The 23,357-nt window shown below is 42.4% G+C and overlaps 2 protein-coding genes and 1 non-coding gene across 3 annotated transcripts in view; 1 reads left to right on the top strand and 2 right to left on the bottom strand.

Annotated features, from left to right (window-relative positions):
• The window catches only part of LOC5577407 (adenylosuccinate synthetase), a 66,492-nt gene extending 51,952 nt beyond the window's left edge, over positions 1-14,540 (top strand). Inside the window, exons 4-8 of the mRNA XM_001656438.2 lie at positions 6,061-6,135; positions 6,532-6,662; positions 6,744-6,898; positions 6,962-7,146; positions 13,372-14,540. Coding sequence (XP_001656488.1) covers positions 6,061-6,135; positions 6,532-6,662; positions 6,744-6,898; positions 6,962-7,146; positions 13,372-13,615 — 790 coding nt within the window. The 3' untranslated portion in view covers positions 13,616-14,540. The remainder of the gene's footprint in view (positions 1-6,060; positions 6,136-6,531; positions 6,663-6,743; positions 6,899-6,961; positions 7,147-13,371) is intronic.
• Positions 14,541-17,728: 3,188 nt separating this feature from the next.
• On the bottom strand, positions 17,729-17,811 carry Trnal-cag. Its single transcript has one exon. It is a non-coding gene; the product is annotated as a tRNA-Leu (tRNA).
• Positions 17,812-17,861: 50 nt separating this feature from the next.
• LOC5577409 (homeobox protein MSH-B) lies at positions 17,862-18,499 on the bottom strand. The gene has a single exon (XM_021856009.1). It carries the CDS (start codon positions 18,410-18,412, stop codon positions 17,990-17,992), a length of 423 nt encoding a protein of 140 aa, XP_021711701.1. The 5' UTR covers positions 18,413-18,499; the 3' UTR covers positions 17,862-17,989.
• Positions 18,500-23,357: the final 4,858 nt, after the last annotated feature.

Below are 23,357 nucleotides of genomic sequence, written 5' to 3'. Positions count from 1 at the left end.
TCATTCTTTTCACAAAAGCAGCTGGAACACCGTCTGGCCCCGGCTTGAACGAAGTTTTGAGCTGTGATGCCGCTTTCGAGATCGTTTCTTGAGTAAGGTGTATGCTGCTAAGCGTTTGATTAGTCAAAGGCACATTGTTAGCCGCGGAATTGATGGAATCGACGGAAAGTTGTTCGTTTACAAACACACTTGCAAACTTGTTTGAGAACAGATTGCAGATTTCCTCTAGGTTAGACCCAGTAGTGCCGTTGAATGTCATGGATGATGGCAAACCAACTTCCTTCCGCTGTTCGTTCACATAATTCCAGAAGGATTTGGGATGCAATTTTAGTCGGCGTTGTATTTTACTCTGATGACGATGAAAACAGAAACGACTCAAACGCCTGTATTCATAGTTGAGTCTAACGTAGTAGCATTTCGATGACCATGTGCGAAATTTGGTAAACCGTCTGAGCGCTGCTTTCTTCTTCCTCTTCAGCAAAAGAAGATCGTTGGTCATCCACGGAACACGTGAATCGGTCCGAATGACTTTTTTAGGAACGTGCCTCTCAATGACATATGCCAGGACGTGAGAGAAGGTTAGTGCTGCATTATTGACATCCGTTATATCTAGAATGCAATCCCAATCTGTCTCGGACAACAATTCAGCTATACTAAGGATATCAGCTTTGCGAAAGTCATATGCAACAACCAATGGACTAGAGATGAAATCACGAACAACATTGGTTTCGATGGCGACTACTAGCGGCGGATGATGAGAAACAACCTTGACCAAAGGTGCAGGGGCCGTCGATATGAAAGGAGCAGTATCACGACCACTCACGAAACAGAGATCCAGGTAGCGGCCATTTTCGTTCATCACCTGGTTGATCTGAGCCAGAGTAGCAGTACTGTAACAATCAAGAAGATTGACAGCACCAACGTGAAGCGAAGTGCGTTGATAATCGGGACACAGAAAACCACTGTGAGTTAGAGTCCATGCGATGTCTGGCAAGTTAAAATCACCAAGAACGATCATTTCGTCACTATGGGTGGCATATTCCGAGACGACGGCGATTGATTGACAGTGCGTGTTGATGTAATCCATATCACGAGTCCGGTCCGGAGGGATGTATACCACGCATAGATAGAGTTTGCGGTCGCTAAGCTGAATAGCCACCCAAACTTGTTCCACAGAAATCCAGGATTCGTTTTCGATTAGACTTGCTTTAAGCCGGGTATGGACTCCCACAAGCACGCCACCTCCAACCGTTTTGCAGCTGTTATTCGTATTTCTATCTATTGAAGGCACGCATCTCGCGAAAGAAGCATCAAACTACAGTGAAATTTCTGTTTAAGCTTTGTGCACTAGCAGAAAGCTTAAAATAAGAAGATTGACTTTGTATGTTCATTATTTCAGCAGATTTGCGCCTTCGAAATCGTGAGTAGGGGCACAAGCCGGCCATTGTGCCTGCCATGTTTGGATTCCGTTGGACCTCTGCGAGTTGTGGTGTTGCCCAGGATGTGGTGGAGTTCACAGTGGACTCTGATGAATCTTCATAAATACCACAACAATTCGAATGCAACTCTATCAAAGCGACCGGTGCCGCCTAAAGTGCCAAAGCACCCTAGCCAGTTTCCTAGGAGTGCCAACGGGCACATTTGGATGAATGGCAGTATGATCCTGATTATGGCATACTGGTCGTGATACAAACGGATAAGGCATGGAACTACGAGTAGGAGTGCTTCGAGCACATTAGGTCCACCGCCAGTACGGCCCCAATTATGTATAATGACAGTGCACGACTAAAGAGAAGTAACGATATATGTACTGGATAATATGCGTTGAGGCTGACAGCGGCGACATTCTACTTCCTTTGTAGGGTCGGGTGACACTGGCCTGAAACGGCGAGTTGGCCAATGGCGCAGGCTGCCCCATCCCGTAAAACTTTGGCAGACCTTTAGAGTTCGTCGCCTGTTTTTTCCAACTCGGCGGGAGTAGGCTCAGATGCCATTTCTTACCTGACTTGCACCGATCTGGCTCTGAACATAGGGGAAGGGGTGGTAAAATGAACACCTTAAGGAAATCATCATGTTTCTGATAGAAAAACGAGGAATTTGTATAGTTCAATCGCCTAACATCAGAAATAGGGATGTAATCTATACCAGCTACATGGATTCAGACTTAAATAGCTATATTTTCACATATTTTCATCGCTATCAAAAAGCGAAGCAAATGTTCATTTCACCTGCACTATGTGGGTAAAATGAACAGCGGTTAGTGGTAAAATGAACACCTTGCAAACAACGTGAGAAAAACACATATTTTTGAAAATGTTCATTGCCCCACCGAAAATACATCCAATAACGGTTGTAACCCATTCAAAAATAATTCTAAAGGTATCAGATTTGACATCATATCAAAACGATATTCACCTCACTGCAAAACCTCAAGTCTTCCAAGCTAAAAGTAACGTCAGCTCTAATTTTCAAACGTGGTTTTCTAAAATCTTAGTTTTCGTTGATATTTTCACTTCAATTGACCTACGTATCAACTCGAACATTCAGATTTATGTTCTAAATCGTCCGTGCGTGGTAAAAAATCATCGAAATTTGTTTTTTCTCGGTAAAAGGCACGGTGTTCATTTTACCACCCCTGTTCATTTTACCACCACTTCCCCTAGTACTCCATGAAGGACTATGTCAAACCCTAATATGGCCTCCCTGCTTGCATAGATAGCCATGGAATCACTAAGGCGACTATTACAACGGAGATGGATGTGTCCTTGTGATGTGAAGGAGAGAATTCTGAACTTAGTAGTAATCGGCTATGGTTCCCGCCAAGAAAGGAGGCGACCAACATTAACTTAAGTGAGAACAGTGTGGGCAAAAGCCTAGATCAAGAGGTCATGGCAACAGTGGAGAGGCCAACACCAAGCTTAAGGCCAAGAAAGCCAAGAAAAAATAGCCACGGGATAGCCCGAACCAGACTGTGCATCCACAGGAACTACACAAGGCAACAGCAACCCGTGGATACGAGTTGGAAATTAGAAACAAGAGAGGAAACCGAATACGGAGCTCAAGGAGAATGCTAAACCAAAAACAGTGAAACGTCGGAATTTAGGCGAGGCCCTCGTCATCACAACGGAGCTCGCAAAATACGCCGAGCTTCTGAAGGCGATACAAAGCACGTAGAAATTATTGTTATTGGGCACAGATGTGCGGAGCATAAGGCGGATTAGGATTGGTGAAACGACCCTAGTCTTAAAGAAGGACGCCAAGCAAAAGAGTGCAGCCTATAAGAACTAGCTCAAGAAGTACTTGGCGACGAGGTTGATGTAAGATCCCCAACTGTAGAAGAGACTAGAAGGGACAGAAGGGTAAAGTTGGTTAGTGTGAAATCTGGATAAGGTCACCGATGCCCAGCGGAGGTCTCGGCTGCCCTCAAAGAGCAGTGTGACATCGACGTACCCAGTAAGGCCATCCACCATAGAAATGGCCCGCAGGGCACCCAGGTGCCGGTTGCAAAGGCCAACAAAGCGAAAAACTTGGGCATACTCAAGGTAGGCTGGTCGGTTTGCCGGCTGAGCATACAAGTTTGATTCAAGTGTTTCGGGAAGGGCCAGATTTCGTGCAGTGTTTCCGACAGAAGTATGCTATGTAGAAAATGCGGCACCGAAGGTCATAGAGCAAGCGGTTGTAAGCAAATCGCTAAGTGCCTAATATGTGTCGACAGGGCAGACAACGGACACCAAATGTGGCGGATAGGACTCAACAGCTAGCACCTATAGCGACGACAGGACGATACCCAATCCAAGAAGTAGCGTCTATCTCAAATGACGGTTTCGCGAGAGCAAAAATCAACGGCGTGTTCTATTGCAGCTGTTACGCATGCACAAGGTGGTCGAATGAGGAGTTTTCCCACATGGTCGACAGGATGATAGCCGAACTAGCTAATCGGCAGCTAGTAGTTATAGCCTGGGACTTTAATGCATGAGCAGTGGAGTGGGGTAGCCGCTGCACCAACCAAAGAGGTCAACTATTGATGGAATCCCTGGCCGCTTTAAATGAAGAGCTGGCAAATGTGAGTACAGTGAGTACCTTCCTCAGGAATGGAGTAGAATCGATTATCGACGTGACGTTCTGTAGCCCTAACCTTTTAGGTACCATGAACTGGCGCTTTGATGACGGCTATACTCATATCGATCATCAATCGATTCGCTATACTATAATATCAGGCGGGCGGAGGGCAGCGCGATGTAACTCGACGCAAGCCCGAGATTGGAAAACAGCGCGCTTCGACGGCGATGTATTCATTGAAGCCCTGAGCCGTGAACGGAACACTCTGGACCTAAACGGTGAAGAGCTAGTTGTGATATCACGAGCGTGTAATGCTTCCATGTCGAGAAAAGTTCCTCCTAGAGAGAACAGGCCGACGGTGTACTGGTTATGCGAATCAATTGCAAATCTTCGGGCAATCTGCTTCCGGGCTAGACGAAGAATGCAACGCGCACGCACAGATGCACAAAGAGAATAACGCAGTGCAGCGTTCAGAGAGGCAAAGTTAGCTCTCAAGAAGGAAATTAGGAGTCGGAAAGGGACATGGTTTTATAGTCTATGCCAGAGTGCCAATTTGAGTCCGTGGGGTGAAGCCTACAGAGTGGTAATGGCTAAGACCAAAGGTGCCATAACGCCCCAAGAGAAGTCGCCAGAGGTACTGCGATCAATAATCGATGTACTTTTGCCGGATCATCCCACAAGCCCATGATCCCCATCGCCGTATGCGGCAGATAAAGGAGAAGAAGTGGAGAGGGTGACGAACGAAGAGCTGACAGAAGTCGTGAGATCATTCGCGTCAAACAAGGCATCGGGACCCGATGATATCCCGAATGTTGCCGCAGTGAATGCGGTTCCGGGCAAGTTCAGAACCACGATGCAACGCTGCATAGATCAAGGAATCTTCCCGGATGTATGGAAGCGACAGAAATTGTTGCTATTACCAAAGGCGGGGAAACCACCAGGTGACCTGATACGACGGGCAAGTTATTGGAGAGGTTGATCCTCAACAGCCTAGTATCGTATACGGAAGGTGGGAACGGCCTGTCCAAAAAACAAGTTGGATTCAGGAAATATACACTACCCACCATAAGTATGGAATCGTTGCAATACTGAGTATTGCAGAACTTTTAAGTTTAGCATCACCCAAAATCCAGTGATAAAAATATGTTCAACAAAAATAAAAAATCGCAGGAGCTCAAAGACGTATTTTTTAAGATGATCTCAAAAATACATTGATCTAGCACTTCAGAATCACGAGATAATATTCATTTAAGGTGATGCTAAACTTTTCAAGGTGCTGCAATATTCAGTATGAGTGTTGCAATACGCGATTCCATACTTATGGCGGGTAGTGTAAATCTACTCTGGACGCTATCCAGTAGGGGCCCAGTTAGCCGTAGCCGTAAACGCGCATCTATTCAGCATGACCATGCTAAGGGTCGTGGGTTCGAATCCCGCTGGTCGAGGATCTTTTCGTAAAGGAAATTTTCTCGATTCCCAAGGCATAGAGTATCATCGTACCTGCCACACGATATACACATGCAAAAGTGATCAATCGTCAAAGAAAGCTCTCAGTTAATAACTGTGGAAGTGCTCATAAGAACACTAATCTGAGAAGCAGGCTTTGTCCTAGTTGGGACGTAACGCCAGAAAAAAGAAGAAGACGCTTTCCAGTTGGTCGTTCAGACAGCTGAGGTGGCAATCGAGCATAAAAGAAGCGTCATCCGTTACTGCGCGGTTGTCACTCTGGATGTGAATAGTTTCAAGTTCTTTCAGACAAGCTACTATAGTGAGCCGTCATGCGCTGGCGGTGTTCAAAATTTGCTTAACATAGTGTAATTGAACGTTTTGATTTTCAAGTAATTTATTTGAGAATCGTAAGTCACTATTTGGACACTTGTTTCTTATACATCACGTGTATCTGATCATTAAACTAATTATTTTTGGCACCACCTTTCGCTACCAGCCCTGGAATTGTCATCTTTGACACTGTATATTCAATTTTCCACTTATTTTTTGCAGGTTTGAATCACTAGTCAATATGTACAAGAGACTATTCCCGAATTTTGAGGTTGATGTTGCCTCCGAACTCGTCAGGTAAGCAAAGTCATATGAATCTGCCGTTCATTATATAGTTTGCCCAATTTGCTTAATTCTCCACCCTCCAAAAAAGCAATGCTTCTTTCAAAGCCAACAGTTGGTTTCTCTTTGTTTGATATGTGTATTTCTAGGTTCTAAAAAGCATTCGATTCGGTCCCGAGTTGACTGAATCTGAGGTAGAAAATAATCAATTTTCAATGAGGAGCACCTGAGTGTCGAAAGAAAATGAGTCGTTTGTTGTTTAAATAAATAAAACCGACGGTGCTCCCGCGGGTTTCATTCTTCTCTCCAGTAACACACGATAGTCATGTGACCACCATCCCCAGTCTCTGTGTGTGTGACCATCCAGAGTGGCAAGAACTAATTGGTCGTTACCGAACGCTTTTTTCACAGATACCGCGACTATGCCGAACGGTTACGACCTCTGGTGCGCGATACCGTTTCGCTGGTGCACGCATCGTTAAAGGAGGGCAAAAGCGTCCTGGTGGAAGGTGCCAATGCCGCTATGCTGGACATTGACTTTGGTAGTTTGCTCCCATTGCACAGTTTCGCTGTGTATGACCCTTCAGAATGTAACCTATAACGATAACCTTCCATTTCTCCAGGTACCTATCCCTACGTCACAAGCAGCAATTGCAGTATCGGTGGAGTACTTACCGGTTTGGGGTTGCCCCCGCAAACCATTGGGGAAGTTGTCGGTGTGGTAAAGGCCTATACTACCCGTGTGGGTGATGGACCGTTCCCAACGGAGCTGCACGATGTGAGTATTTCTTCCCATGGTCATGCCTCAGTAATGCTTACATTCGATACTTGTTCCTTGCAGGAAATTGGATCGCTTCTGCAGAAGCGTGGTGGCGAAATCGGTGTTACCACAAAGCGAGTGCGTCGTTGTGGCTGGTTGGATTTGGCATTGCTCCGGTATACTGGCATGGTGAACGGATACACCTCGATTTGCCTGACCAAGCTGGACATTCTGGATACGCTGAAGGAGATCAAGGTGGCTGTGAGGTAGGTGGAATATCCTTTGGTATAGTACGGGTTCCATACATTTGACGAAATTATTGCAAACTATTGAGTGAAGACAGTCAGCTGCAAACATACTGATGTGCGATAATGTCTATGAATATTTTGTATTGACAAATGAATTAGTAATATCCTGCTGAGGCAGAACAGTGCGAAAGTCAATTCCTGCTGCGACAGAACAGCGCTAAAAATAAGATTTGAATGTTGGGACAGAACGATGAGAAAAAAGAAAAAAAGAAAACGTCGGAGAACGAATTCCGTAGATTCGACGAAACAGAAATGGCTTCCGAAGGAACCAGCGCAGTTACCAGCATAATACCCGCCGTAACAGATTCCGCTAAAAATCGCTAAATCACCAGCGAAATCTCAATGAACAAGGTTCTTTGCATCTACTAAAATGTCAATGTCCGTCTTCCGATCGATTCAGCTAACTTGAGAGTGAACGCATCGAAATTACATTCATCGTACGACGAGTATTCAAAACACCACAGCGAAATATTTTTCATAGTTCCCGGACGATGCGGTGTGGCACAAGAGGACGAGTACATTCAGGCGGCTCCTCCAGCGCAGGTCATCGCTCACCTGCAGCCATTAAAAGCTCCGATCCCCATTTTTGATGGTGAATACACCAAGTGGCCAACATTCAAAGCCATGTTTCAGGACGTAATGACACAATCCCGCCACTCGATAAAGCTCTACCATATCGACAAGGCGCTTGTGGGAGCAGCGGCAGGAGTATTGGATGCGATTACCATAAACGAGGGCAATTGTCCACAGTTGATCAGTAGAAGTTTTTTCATTTCATTTTGTATGGGGAAAGGCATCCAACTTCAAATATCTTGTGAATGAAAGCATTAATCGAAGAACTATTTGGTAGGCCTAATAGCCATTATTATTGCGCACAACCGATACCAAACATTTGTTCGAAAATAGTTCCAATTTTTGAGAAATAGTTCGTTAGATCCATTTCACGTTACCTTTTAGCGATTTTTCGTTCATAGACACTAGCGCATGTTCGTTACTAAATGGTGAGTAGCGAATCATGGATACTTCTATCCGAGCGCTACGAGAACAAACGAGTGATTGTTGAGACTCACCTAAAGCAGGAAGTAACTGGTGTGTCCGAAATGATGATCGTATACCTACTAACTGCAGCTCTGGATAAATCGACTCGAAAGCAATGTGGGCAGACTCTGAAGCCAGGTGAGTGGCCAGTGCTGGAGAGATGCGAATCTGCATACCCGCAGACAACAACAAAACCCGTTCTGACCTAGCAGAGTTCGATACCGAAGGTCATCAGTCAGCAACAACGAATTCCGACAATTTTTAACCGGAAATGCGATTCCTACGAAGCCCCACATGGAAATTATCAAGGCAACAAGCTCAACACGCTTACCAGCGATGAAAAGGTCGAGAAAGTTTGATCGGGAGGCATTTGTTTTGATTGCCTCCAAAAGGGTCATCGTTCCGATGCTTGCCCATCTTCGAAGTCCTGCCAGAAGTGTCAAAAGCGACACCACACACAACTGCACGATGAAGAATCAAACCCGAAACCGGAATCCACGACCAGCAACGTAGCAACTGAACCGAAACCAGGTCAAGGACAATCGTCTACAGCGTTAGTCCCTCAGGCAATTCCATCGTCAGAAACCAACGTCACGACAATCTGCCGTGTGAACAACGCCCACGCTTCGGAGACAGTGCTACTGCTAACAGCAACAACCAAATCCATCAGTGTCGATAGTGGATCGTAAGCGAACTTCATCACCGAAAGTATGGCCAACACCCTTGGCATGAAGAGAGTAATTCTAATCTCGGTGCAGCGACTTCCGTGCCTCACTGGACTGCCTGGTGACTCCCAAAGTCTATCTATCCCATCTATCCATCAAATTATGTCACACTAAATTTCGACTTTTTCGACCCCCTCCCCTCCCCCCTTTGTCACGTTTTTTGTATGAGTCCTTCGAAACTTTTGTAACACTTGTCACGCATGGCTTGATCCCCTCCCCCCTCTTGGAGCGTGACGTAAATTGTGCATGACCCCTAATGACTCCAGGACTCATCAGAATCGACGTCGATTTTCCAGAACTCCGCAACTCATACCTAGGATGGCTAATCACTGTTGCCTACCGGCCAGCAAGCAACGATGAAGCGATCCAGTATTCATGTTGCATCTCTCGATTCTGCCGAAGGAATGATTCGACGGTTCTGGGATACCGAAGAAATTCCAAACGCAGCCACCATCTCATCCAAGGAGCAGCAATGTGAAGTTCAGTTTTCGTCCTCCTATTTACGAGTCAACACAGGACGATTCGTGGCTCGATTGCCGCTTAAAGTGACTGCCGACCAGGTAGACAGCTGCCGTAACCTAGCATTGCGACGCTTTTTCATGCTAGAAAATCGACTCCAGTGAAATCCAGAACTGAAAGCCCAATATGTGGAATTCATGCTGGAGTTCCTGCATTTCGGTCATTGTCGAGAAGTGGATATGGCCAACGGCAATCCGATACTGAAGCCATACTACTTGCCGCACCACGTAGTACAACCAAGTGGCGAATTGTCTTCGACGCAAGTTGTGCTCCGACAAACCTGTCCCTCAACGGAACTCTGCTGGCTGGTGGGACTAGTAGTCCGGAGCGACATCCTTTTGATCATGATTCGATTCCGTCCGATACGTCTTCACGGCACACATAAAAAAAGGTATTTCCAAATCGACAAAAACAAACACCTGGAGGTCACCACAGAAAATCGCAAATCGATCACGTTCTGATTGATGGACGGCATTTCTCCGACATTATCGACGTCAGGACCTATCGTGACGCTAACATCGACTCTGACCACTATGATCAAACTGCGCCCAAAACTCTCTGTCGTTAACAACGTACGGTACCGACGGCCGCCCCGGTATGACCTAGAGCGGCTGCTTTAATCAACCGGATGTCGCAGCGACATACGCGCAGCACCTCGAGGCTGCATTACCGGAAGAGGGGGAGCTGGATGAAGCCCCTCTTGAGGACTGCTGGAGAATAGTAAAAGCAGCCATCAACGATGCAGCTGAGAGCAACGTCGGGTACGTGGGACGGAGACGACGGAACGATTGGTTCGAAGAGGAGAAGCCAGGAGGTTTTGGAGGAAAAGAATGCAGCGCGGGCGGTCATGCTGCAGCAAGGGACCCGACAGAACGTGGAACGCTATAGACGGAAACGGCAACAGCAGACCCGCCTCTTTCGGGAGAAAAAACGCCGCCTGGGACGAAAATACTCAATCTACCCTCGCCTACATTGATACTTGCTGGGTAGAATCTTCGTTGATTTTTATTTGTTACTAGTGGTCCCGGCAAACGTTGTATTGCCTTGTAGTAGGCTGTTGTTTTTTGCTCTGTCAGATTTCCATACAAACCGATAGTTTCGTTATGTCCCGTTTTTTCGACTTACCCGTTCAATATCTACTGCTTTTTGTGCACATAAACACGTCGGAACACTTCACGAACACTTTAGTGAAAGAATTTTCAAAATTTGGAAGCCCGTTCGTAAGTCATTTCGTGACATACAAACACCACTCCATTTTTATTTATATAGATTATCCTCACCTTGACAACACAACAAAGATTGGCAAAGCGCTTGCGCAAGATTGTCAGTTTCCTTTTAACCTGCTGCTACTCAACCGCTTTGTGATAATCGGAAACCAAAAATGATATTCGTTCTAACCAGCTTGACTTTTTTACACTCCGCTTTGGGAAGTTGTAATTTTTGCACAAGGCACACTAAAGACGCGTCAATATAATCCATTCCGTGCATCGGAACGTTCATTACCCGTATAGCAGCAAATTTTTTAATTAATTTAGAGCTCATTGATAATCCATTTTCTAAAACTGACACTCTTCTGCTTCTGATAATCAAAAACACCAACGACATACGGGCATCGTTGTTTGTTTTGCCCATCTACTTTTGTGCCATCTTCATTGGTACAATCATATTGGTGGTGGTGCGGTTACTTTGATGGTGGCATAAATGTCAGTGAATTGACTACAGTGAGCATGATTTTTTTCGCCCCTGGATGGAACAGCTGTGCCGGTCTCAAAAAACGCGCAAGTTCTATCAGAAGCTCAACGCATCCCGCAACGGCCTCGTGCCGCGAGCCGAGATGTGCAGGGATAAGGATGGGAGCATTTTGACGGACGAGCGTGAGATGATCGAAAGGTGGAAGCAGCACTTCGAGGAGCACCTGCATGGCGCAGAGAGCACAGGCAATGAAGGACGGGGCAACGGAGGAATTGCCTTCGTCAGTACTGCGGAGGATGGAAACCAACCAGCCCCCACTTTGAGGGAGATTAAGGATGCCATTCACCAGTTCAAGAACAATAAAGCTGCTGGTAAGGGTGGTATCGGAGCTGAACTCATAAAGATGGGTCCGGAGAGGCTGTCACCTGTAGTAAACGAGTTCGTGGGAAGTTATCAAGCCGGCTTCGTTTACGACCGATCGACAACGGACCAGATTTTTACTGTACGGAAAATCCTCCAAAAATGTAGTGAATACCAGGTCCCGACGCACCATCGTTTCATCGATTTCAAGGCGGTATACGACAGTATCGACCGCGTAGAGCTATGGAAAATCATGGACGAGAACAGCTTTCCCGAGAAGCTTACGAGACTGATTAGAGCGACGATGGAAGGTGTGCAAAATTGTGTGAAAGTTGCAGGCAAACACTCCAGTTCGTTCAAGTCTCGGTGGGGATTACGACAAGGCGATGGACTTTCGTGCCTGTTGTGCAATATTGCGCTTGAAGATGTCATACGGAGAGCCGGACTTAACAGTCGAGGCACGATTTTTACGAGATCCGAACAATTTGTCTGCTTTGCGGATGACATGAATATTATTGGAAGACAATTTGAAAAGATGGTAGATGTGTTCACCCGACTGAAACGCGAAGCAACAAGAGTCGGACTGATCGTGAATGCGTCGAAAACAAAGCATGTACTTTGAAGGCGGAACTGAGCACGACAGGGTCCGTCTAAGAAGCAGTGTCACGATAGACGGGGATTGTTTCGAGGTAGTGGACGAGTTCGTTTATCTCGGATCCTTGCTGATGACCGACAACAACGTTAGTCGCGAAATACGAAGGCGCATCATCTGTGGAAGTCGTGTCTACTATGGGCTCCAGAAGAAACTGCGGTCAAGAAGGATTCACGCTTGCACGATGTACAAAACGCTCATTAGACCGGTAGTCCTGAAACGTGGACTATGCTCGAGGAAGACCTGCAACCTTGGGATTTTCGAATGCCGAGTGCTCATGACGATCTTCGGCGGCGTGCAGGAAAACGGCGTATGGACCGATGCACGAGTTCACTATTTTGACGTTTGAGCGGTGCCGAATTCATTCGTTGCCATGGTAACATAAATAACACGGCACCGCTAAAACGTCAAAGAATGAACGCGTGCATTGGTCCATAGCGGCGAAGGATGAACCACTAGCTTGCTCAGCTCTACGGCGAACCCAGAATCCAGAAAGAGGCCAAAGTTGGAAGGATACGATGGGCAGGGCGCGTTGCAAGAATGCCGGACAACAGTCCTGTAAAGACGGTGTTCGCTTTGAATCCGGTCAGAACAAGAAGGCGTGGGGTGCAGCGAACTAGGTGGATTGATCAAGTGGTCCAGGACCTGAAGAGCGTGGGTCGAAGTCGAGGATGGAGAGAGGCGACCACGACCATGAACCGATTGAATCGGCGATATATTGTTCGCGAGGTTTTATCAAGTTGATTGATGTAGAACCAACTAAATAAATAATAATAAACCTTCCTCTGAGAGAAAAGATAATCTCACATTGTTACATAGGTCCTTTAGTAAAGTTCAGTGAGAATTCTTAGGAGAGAAGAAAAAAGGGTGAATACCTGAGTTAATTTCTGGAGAAATTATTATAAAACAACTTGATGTAATTCCAAAAGGAAACCGCAAAGAAATTCTTAGAAGAACTATCTTAGAAAAGCTTGCTCTTGGGAATCTTTATAAAACTCCTCTGGAAGTATTTTTTCTTTGATCTCTTTTTTGTTTCCAATCCACATGGTTTGTTGTTTTTTCCAGACATGTTATCTCTAATGTTTCTATTTTTAAGACATTTAATCGCTTTTAGCCCTCAGATTATTGTTTAGTAATAATGCTTCAATTCTGCTCCACAATATAGTTACATAAGCTGTATCTTTTTTATCATTTCAGTTACACCTTGCGGGGCGAGAAAATTGACTATTTCCCCGGCTCGATCACCGACCTGGCCCAGGTCGAAGTCAATTACATTACCATGCCGGGCTGGCTCAAATCGACGGAGAACGTGCGTGACTTCAACGAACTCCCACCGGAGGCGCAAGACTACATCCGGATGATCGAGAACGACCTGGGCGTGCCGGTCAAATGGATCGGTGTCGGCAAAGGCCGTGAGTCGATCATCAACGTAAAAGAATAATGTTGATCCGGACGTGGAAAGCCCCCTTCGATATAAGTGCCCGTTGTATGTTTGTATGTTTGTGTGTATATGTGATCAAACCGAAAATCAAGTATCCTAAGCCGCTACTTAGATATGTGCTCCCAATAGCAATAGGTTTTGTCTTAAGAATTAGTTTCTAACATGCAAAATGGAAATGAAAAACACCAAAACAATTATCGATGTCCAGCATTCGAAAGCATGTAATGCTTTTCGAGAAATATGTGTGTGCTTAGATGAGCCTACGGCTTCAAGCTGTGCGGCCTAGTTGAAATAATGTCTCTAAGAAATAATGCATACATAACTGCTCATGATTACTAAATAGTTGTGGTACGAAGACCGAAAACAGTGATGATAATTTCACGTCATAGCCATGAGGCATTTTGTGCCGGAATTGCAGATACTTAACTAACTATTACGCTATTAGTTTTAGTCTCGTTGACCGACCGCACAAATGGGTTGAAAACCTATTGCGAATAAAACAAAGTACAGTTATACAGAAGGATACCTAAACAAAGTTAACTGTTGAAACAGATCTTAGATAGGATACACACAGAGGACAATTCAACCGAATTATGGAACAATAGAAGTTCGTTAAACAGTGAATATTGCTCCCAAATTGCGATTAAATACAGAGGGGCGCAATCTTTCGAAAGCTCGCAACACACGGTTACACACAAGCGTACACGAAAATGCTGCGCATGTTCTCAGCAGATCTTGGCAGTGAATCGCCCGAGAGTTATTAAACTTGCTTCAGTTCAACAATTTTTTTTCAGTTCTTACCAAACTTTTAGCCGGTAAAAGACGCATAATTAAATGTGGTTTTATTTTTCCTGCGTTCTAATGGTAATGTACATGTTAAATTTACGTTTAATACATTTGTAATATAGTGATTCTACTATTTTAATAGAATATGTTTCAATTCTAACGGTAGTGAAATATTACATGTCCTATATCAAGGGTCGATATATTTATTGTCAATCGAGCACATTGCAACAAGAGTAATAAGCAAAAAACTAATTTTCGATGAGTATTGTACCATTTTTAGAAATAACGGAACAAATATTGATTGTAACGAAATATTTGTCTTATTTTTATTCAAGAAATTCAAACATTCCATAAAAAAGAACTATTTCTGGTAAAGCTTACTGATTCTTCGGAACCATTTTTCGTGGTGGGCGATTTCAATTCCAAGCATCGACACTGGCACTGTTCTAAAAGCAATAAAGCAGGAGAAATGCTGTTACAGGAGAGCGAAAATGGAAATTTCTTCGTACACTTCGTTACACTCGCATTTCACCGGGTGGAAAGTACTGCTCAACTTTGGACCTAGTGCTATCAAATAATTACGTGAACATGACAGTACCCCACACACACCAAGAACTTTGTTCAGACCATTATCCCGTAGTATTTTCCATCAACACGGATAGTCCAGTGGTAACCCAAGTGCGCAAATACAAAAACTTTGATCGTGCTGATTGGAATCGCTTTGCCAACTCCGTAATTAGAAGACTCGATGTGACGTCAAGCTTGCTTAATAATTTGGATACTACACAAAAAATCGACGACAGTATCCATGCATTTGCTGCAGCTTTGAAGGCTGCTGAAGTCGAATCTGTTCCTGTTGTTAACATCACCAAGACGAATCACGAACTTCCCAATCATACTAAGCTGTTGATTCGACTTAGGAATGTCCGACGAAGGCAATTCTATCGTACGAGGGATCCTGTCTTGAAGAGGATTGTTGATGCACTCACTCAAGAGATTCGTGAACAGTGCGCAGCACACAAGAAGTTTTGGAAAATCAGTAGGAGCCTTCGTTCTTCAACTAAATATCAACCACCCCTGCGAGTTGGAAATCGTTTGATGGTTTCAAACAAGGAGAAAGCTGATGCACTGGCGGCTAACTTCGCACAGGCCCACAACAACACACTTGCGAGCGACCCTAGGACAGTCCAAGAGGTCAACCAAACAATAGAGGAACTCTCCAATTTCATCGAGATGAACTCGACCCATCGACTCTCACAAAACCAAAAGAAATCAGGGAGATAATCAAGCGACTCAAAAGTAAAAAATCTCCAGGTCAGGACGGGGTCCGCAACGTGATGCTCAAACATTTACCTCGAAAAGGCCTGGTTTATTTGACCAAAATTTTCAACGGCTGCATAAAACTAATGTATTTTTCCACCATGTGGAAGCATGCAACTGTAGTAGCCATCCCCAAGTCCAAAAAAGACGTAACGCTGCCTACAAACTACCGCCCCATCAGTCTGCTAAGTAGCCTGAGCAAAGTGTTTGAACGCATCATCCTAAATCGGTTGAATCGACATTTAGATTCTAACGAAGTGATTCCAAACGAGCAATTTGGATTCAAAGCCGGTCACTCCACCAACCACCAGTTAGCACGGATAACCAAAATCGTGAAGGACGGTTTCTCTGCAAGAAAATCGACTGGTATGATTATGCTTGACGTCGAAAAGGCATATGATTCCGTCTGGCAGGACGCGATCATCTACAAACTACGTATATGTAACTGTCCTCTCTACATTGTGAAGCTGGTGCAATCATTCCTAATCGAAAGATCATTCCAAGTATCTGTTAACGACTCCGTATCTGGGAAATTCGACATCCCTTGTGGCGTACTACAGGGATCTGTGTTGAGCCCAACACTCTACAATGTTTTCACTAGCGACGTCCTGATGGTTGATGGAATCACCTACGCCTTCTTCGCCGATGATACAGCATTCCTCGTTTCGGATGAAGATCCAAAAATAATCACCTGCAAACTCCAGCAAGCGCAGAACAAGCTCGAAGAATACCAGCATAAATGGCGGATCAAGACAAACACTGCAAAAACTCAGGCCATTTTTTTTACACGAAGAAGAGCCCCAAGACACCTACCATCTTCAAAAGCCAACGTCAATGGAGTTGACATTCCGTGGAAAAATGAAGCATGTTACTTGGGATTGACAATGGATGGAAAGCTGATTTTTGACAAACATATTAACAATAGTATCAACAAAGTTAAAGGTTTAACTCGTTCATTGTATTCAATGATTAACCGAAGATCTTCTCTAGGCGGCGTCCATTTATTACGTAACGCTAAAATTGGAAATTTTTGACCCCCTCCCCCCCCTCCGTAACGCTTTTTGTATGATTTTTTTTAAATTTTTGTATGAGCCGTAACGCTTGAGCCTACTCCCCCCCTCCCCCTAGAGCGTTACGTAATTTGTGGATGCCGCCCTACAACTGGCGAACAACCTGCTGCTCTACAAAAGTGTCTTCAGACCGGTCCTCACCTATGGTTGTCCAGTTTGGCAATGTTGTGCTATGTCTCATCTGAGACGTCTCCAAGTCAAACAGAACAAGCTTCTAAAGATGATTTTTAATTTGGATCCCTGGTTCCCAACAGATGAGCTTCATGATATTGCAGAAACGGAAACGTTACTCGAGTTTTTCAATAAACTAACGAAAAAAATTCAAATTATCGTGCGAAATCTCAACAAATCCACTCGTTGTGAGTCTTTTTCAATAAAACACTGTGATATATTAGTTTAGATTAGGTTAAGAATAACAAAAAGTGAATTCTAGGGTTTTTGTTGAACTATTTTCTCCCTATCTTTGCATAAATGTATCACATTACTATTAGTTCTCCAAAGGAATTTTGATAATTTCGCAGTTGTAAGTAGTACAAATCTCTGCCTTAACAAATGTATTAAAACCAGTGAATTGAATAAAATAAATAAAATAACTATTTCTGGTGGAGTCCCTGAAAGAATTCCTTGGAGGATTTCTGGGGATATCTCTGAAAAAATAATTGGAGGAATTTCGGCTGGAATCTCTGGATGATTTTTTTTATGAAATCCTCAAAAGAATTCCTGGTAGAATCTATGGTGGAATTCCTAGGGGAATCCCTGAAGGATTTTCTGGTAGAATCTATGAAGGAGTTCCTAGTGGTGAATTATTATTAATACTATTTTTACTATAGACCTACAGCTCAGGTCGTGGCTGGTTAATATCTGGAGCTGGTGGAATTTTTGAAGAAATTTTTAATTGAATCCCTGAAATGAAGTAATTATCAAAAAAATATATTTTTGTCAGAAGTGGGATTCGAACCCACGCCTTCAGAGAAGACTACGACCTGAACGTAGCGCCTTAGACCGCTCGGCCATCCTGACTTGTAGCAGTAGTGTACCAAAAATAGAAACAATTCCTCCGATCGTTTTTTTATATTCAAAAATATATTTCTGTATTCTATCTTAATCTATTCTACATTCACATACATTAGTCTTCATTCTATATTTTAATATGTACAGTGAACAGATTTCAACTTAAATATATCACAAATTCGAAACCCTACATAGGATTCTTCCGATCGGTTCCACTGGAGCCGGTTGGCGGCGATCCGGGCGCAAACTCGCATTGCCCACTGAAGTACGCAAAGTGACCGACCGGCGCCAGCGCAGCCGCAGCAGTGGTTAACGTCAGGGCGCCGGCGCTGCCATTTGTCGTCGTCGTCGTGCCGAGGGCGGCTTCACGTTTCTCCCTCCGGTCCCGTGCCCGACGGTTTTGGAACCAAATCTTGACCCGCGTGTTCGTCAGATCCAAACTGTACGCCAGCTGGTTGGCTTCTTCCGAGCTCAGGTAGGTGGACATTTTGTACGCGTCTTCCAAGGCACTCAGCTGACCGGGGGTGAACGGGACGCGCGGCAAACGGCCGGGAGTTCGTTTGACGGGTCCGGCTTTCTGGGGACCTGGATGAGAAGGAAACATATGCATTTTAGTAAAAAAGTGTGCGCTTTATTGGGTTTGAACATTTCTTAGCTCAAGGAAATCTTATTATGCAGCGTCCATTAATGGCGTAGCAATTTTTTTCGACAGCCCCCTCCCCCATCGTAGCCTATTTTCCAATACCTAATACATGGTTCGTAGCAAAATCGTAGACCCCCCCCCCTTCCCCCCTGAAATGCTACGTCATTTATTGACGGACCCTTACAGGGCTGGTCAGTGGTCAGCTCAAGGAAATCTTATAGTCAGAGCTTATCTGTCCATGTTAGCATAGTCGATGTAAGCGCAAATATGACCAAAATGCATTTTTTTCATTAATATGCATTCTCTAAGTTATGTGTTCAAATGTTTATTATAAAATAACTATTGTGCCCATCAATACTTTTTTTTTGTCACAATCAAGTATAGGTAATCAGCTGCAAAATAAGAAGAATTTAAAAAACTTTTATAATAAAAATATTTAATTACATTTGCAATTAATTTCATGCATTGAATACAATAAATTTTAATTTTAAAACTCATCATGTCATTTTTATGCTTAAAAAAAAATACTATTTGATCTCAACTCTCAAGGATTCGTCATAAAATTCGTATGGGTCCCAGCTCATTGTAATATTTATGGAAATAAACAGGCTGATTCTTTAGCTAAATTAGGTGTGAATCGTGGCGTAATTTTTAATCTTGATATTTCGCCTTCTGAATATTCTTCAAATTTAAAAAAATATCCCTTTCCAATTGGCAAAATTGTTGGAACTCTAGTGATAAAGGACGTTGGTGTCATTCGATTTGTCCTAAAGCAAGTCACTTTCCATGGTTTAATAATATGTCAGTTAGTAGGAATTTTATTTGCTCATTTTTGAGGTTAATGTCATATCATTATAATTGCAACAGCCATTTGTATCGTATCAACATTACAGATTCCAATTTGTGCGACTGTGGGAAATGAAATCCTATGAGGACATTGATCATATAGTATTTCATTGCGACAAATATATTTCTCCAAGAAACAAAATAATGAACAGCATAGCTAATTTTGGTATCTCAGTTTCTGTGTCTGTGCGTGACATACTAGGTACAAAATGTTATGCAATTTTAACATCATTGTTTAATTTCTTGAATGAAATCTCATATTTTGTATGATACTTCGTTGTTGCTTTTTCCTTTTCAATTTATTTTCAGATATCAATAAGGTTGTGCTTCGTTCCCTGACTGTTTTTATTCGACTGAATTGATGCCCTTATTCCATACCTAATAGACGTCCCTTTCAAGATAATGGCTCTGTTATGGTTCGTTACCGTGTGAGCCTTTAGTTTTAAGTGTGTTTTATAACGTTTTGTGAAAAGATAAAGAGGTTTTGTGCCTCTTTGAGAAAGATTTCCTAAAAGAAAGGGGTTTTTCCCTCTTTCAAAATTTTTGAATCAAATAAATAATAATAATAATACCTAATAATAATAATAATAATAATATTTCCGCTCACGGTAAACAGATTTCGTGACGAAGTTACTGAAAAATGCATTATTTCGAATTTCGTTATTTATCCTGATATTTTTTATGGTCAAACCATAGCTACTACTGCATTAAAGAAGGTTGTATAGGGTTTCGTTCTACATCGTCGTAAGCGCTACTATTCGTTATATCAAACATTAAATGTTCCACTACGGTGGATACTCCAACTTACCTGCAACAAAGATTCATTTTCCAAGTGCAATTTTGTGAAAGCTGTTATGGTTTGTACACTTGTACACCAAAAATGCAATAAAACTACTGTATTTCGGTAGTTCAATTATCCACTTTGCACTTTTTCACCGAAATCGCATGGACGAACACGATTTGAGAGAAATGCTTAACGATCGACTTAGCCACACCACTTTCCAACACAAGTTTCTTCCCGCCCCCGTGGGTGACTTACTTCGCCGGGCACTTATTTTCACTATGGAAAACCTTCGTACTACTTCATTGAAGGATTTCATTCCAATCACACGCCGTAAAACTTCAATAAATCACCAAATTTTACGAAATTTCCTCAACCGCCGCGTATAATTGAGAATGTAAACAAAGTTCAATCCGTCGTACTGAGCAAAAAAAGCTTGTGCGTATCAATGTATGCGCGACGCTCGAAGTAAAAATACGGTTCCTTTGATTGTGTTGTTTTTGCTATACTGTGAGCAAATGCCATTATAGGCCTTTTCATGTGACAGATCCGTCTATGCATTTGTTTACATCGGTGGAGGACCGGTGCTAATACGGGCCTGTCATTTTCATAGAAGAACTGTCAAAGTGGTTCCCGATCAGCTGATTTCAGACGTCATGTGAATAGGCCTATTGTATGGCCAAAAGGAATTGTGTTCATATGTTTGGGCTAAATTTTGATGACGAACAATTAATTTTAAAGGAAATTAGTATATTCCATCATGCTGAAGGAATGGAGGGAGATGCCCGTAGATCTATATATTCTAGTAAAACATTTTATTATAGCGTTGATGCATTGTGTTTTAACCATTCAATACACATAGTGAGCCGTAAGTTGTGAGACGAATCTGGAAACTGATTGCGACGGAGTTGAAAACGATACGACGGATTGAGAATACGATAAGATGCATTTTCTTTGCATTATTTCCAAAAAGAGATCAAGGTTTATCAAAATGTTATTGTACAATGCTAAAGCCGTTTTGAGAAAGAATTGTTTGGCATCGGTTTGTATCAGCATCTTTCACTGCAATACTGGGAAAATTACAGTTCTCACTGATCAATGCTTAATACGATGGATGCTAGCACATCACCCTACTAAAATCGACATTTCTTTAAAATTATGTTTAATTTTTTGCATGACCGGTTATTGGAACACATAAAAATACCTAGTGATTCAATAACCGCTCACGAGGTCTTGTGTTTTGTTATAGCTTTATCGGTCATGTGATTCAAAGACAAAGGGAGCACGTAGAAGATTTTTTTTTTGCAAATGATGAAATGAATAGGTGGATAGGTGTGACAAGGGAGTGTTGAGGTTGAAATTAATTTGGTGGTGAAAATTGAGCAAGCCATCAGGACACCAGTAAGTATCAAAGTACCCTGTATTTTGCCTAAATTTTTTAGTGGAGAAGGGACCATTTGCATCTAATTTACTGTAAGATTCCTGTTCAAAATTATGTTTGAAAATATGATTTTTTTTGAAAATCTATAAGAATAATAATCGAGATTTTGGTTGAAATCCAAACTGGGATTCAGTTAAGTTATATTTGACGAATCATACACAAAATATGCCACGTTCCAGAGGGAAGGAGGAGGTCAAGCCATGCGTGACAAGACATGAAACATGAAAAAGGGGGGTTGAAAAAGTTGAAACTTAGCATGACATAATTTGTGTACCAGCCCTTATGCAGAAACTCCCGTTCAAGATTAAAATAATGGCAGGACTGCCAAATAATCAAAAAGGCGTGGAAGAGACGGTGTTTCTCACAATTGTCATCAAAAATAATCTAAATAATAAACATTATCCTGATTTTTCTCATCAAATCGATCAAAATAGATTTATGTGTAAAACTGTTCTAACGGCTTTTGAAGCTTTGAGGTAGTTTGTGTAGAGCTGCTCGTTTCAAATTCATAATCACCAAACTTAGAAGAGTTAAAACAATGTGAAGAATCACTAAGCTGAAATTCGAAAAATAAATATATTTGTTTAATATATTTTGTATACAAAAAAGCGAGTTTAGTGCTACCGTAAAGTGCCCTAATTCCGCGCATTTCATACAAAAGTATTTATTTATGGAAATACACATTAATATTGCAGCAACTTTCAATGCCATTTGATGCTACTATGATTTAGCATAAGTTTGAATCACAAATGAAAGCAAATAACGCATTTTTTTTTGCGGTGTAAAAAAATAAGTAGTGGAGGCCCGTCTAAGTTGACGCAATTTTTCACATTAAATTGGCCATCTTGAGTAGTAGAAATCTGAGACAGATAACAAAAATGATTATTCTAATGAAAATTAAAATTTCACAACTAGAGAATTTAACTTTTTTCTTGTACGATCTGCAACTGATTATTGAAAGAGCATCAGCGGTCAGCGTTTTAGTAATAGTAATCCCTTTGATCACTGAAAAATATTCATAGAGTCAGTCCAATCTGCATACAATTTATATGATTCCGGCTACTACTTAGGCTTTGAACCGTTTCACCAGTTCGTTTAACTTTTAGTTAAAATTTGACAGCTCGATAGTTATTTCCCCTCCGGTTAGAAATAACCCTGCTCTGGAGCATGGTTAAACTTGACAGTTCGAAAGTTATTTTTTGCTCCCGTGAATTTGAGAATAACTAACCATCTGTCAACTTTGTTCTGAAATAACTACTCGACTGTCAAAGCTCAAATGGGTCGACTGCGATGTTCAATTTAACCATGTGAGGGGAAAATAACTATTGAAATGTCAAATTTTAACTAATAGTTAAACGAATTGGTGAAACGGTTCACAGCCTTATTAGTTTCTGCTGCTTCATATCCTAGAATTGTAAAGCAAAAGATTAAAAAATTGAAGAAAATCTTATTTACATTTCCTGAACATTTGAGTAAAAATGTCTGACATTGAATCGTCAACAATGAAAATTTTCATCATCTCATAGCTTGCTTCGATAAAAACCATAAAAAAATTATAGTGTACGCTAGAGAAGTCAAAAGAGGGTGATTCAAAAATTATAGCAACCTAGCGTAAAAAGCTGGATACAGATACGATCTAAAGATTCTTCTGTAGATACGAAATTTACTTAACATTGTGAACAGAGCTGCCAGATGATTTGATAGAAAACCTGTATCCACCAGGTTAGAAAATCTGTGTCCCATACAAAAAAAATCTGTGTCCATACAAAAATCGTTGAAAGAAAATCTGTGTTCCATACAAATTGAATCTGTGTCAGAATAAAAAAAATCTGTGTAATACAGAT

This window comes from Aedes aegypti, chromosome 1, assembly GCF_002204515.2.
Source record: "Aedes aegypti strain LVP_AGWG chromosome 1, AaegL5.0 Primary Assembly, whole genome shotgun sequence".
In the NCBI taxonomy this organism is placed as follows: Eukaryota; Metazoa; Arthropoda; class Insecta; order Diptera; family Culicidae; genus Aedes; species Aedes aegypti.
Note: the sequence above shows the minus strand (reverse complement) of the source record. Positions and strands in the feature narration are given on the sequence as shown.

What these genes read in the sequence shown, in the direction of transcription:
- LOC5577409 (XM_021856009.1), bottom strand. Translation starts at nt 18,412, where the DNA reads ATGCATATGTTTCCTTCTCATCCAGGTCCCCAGAAAGCCGGACCCGTC.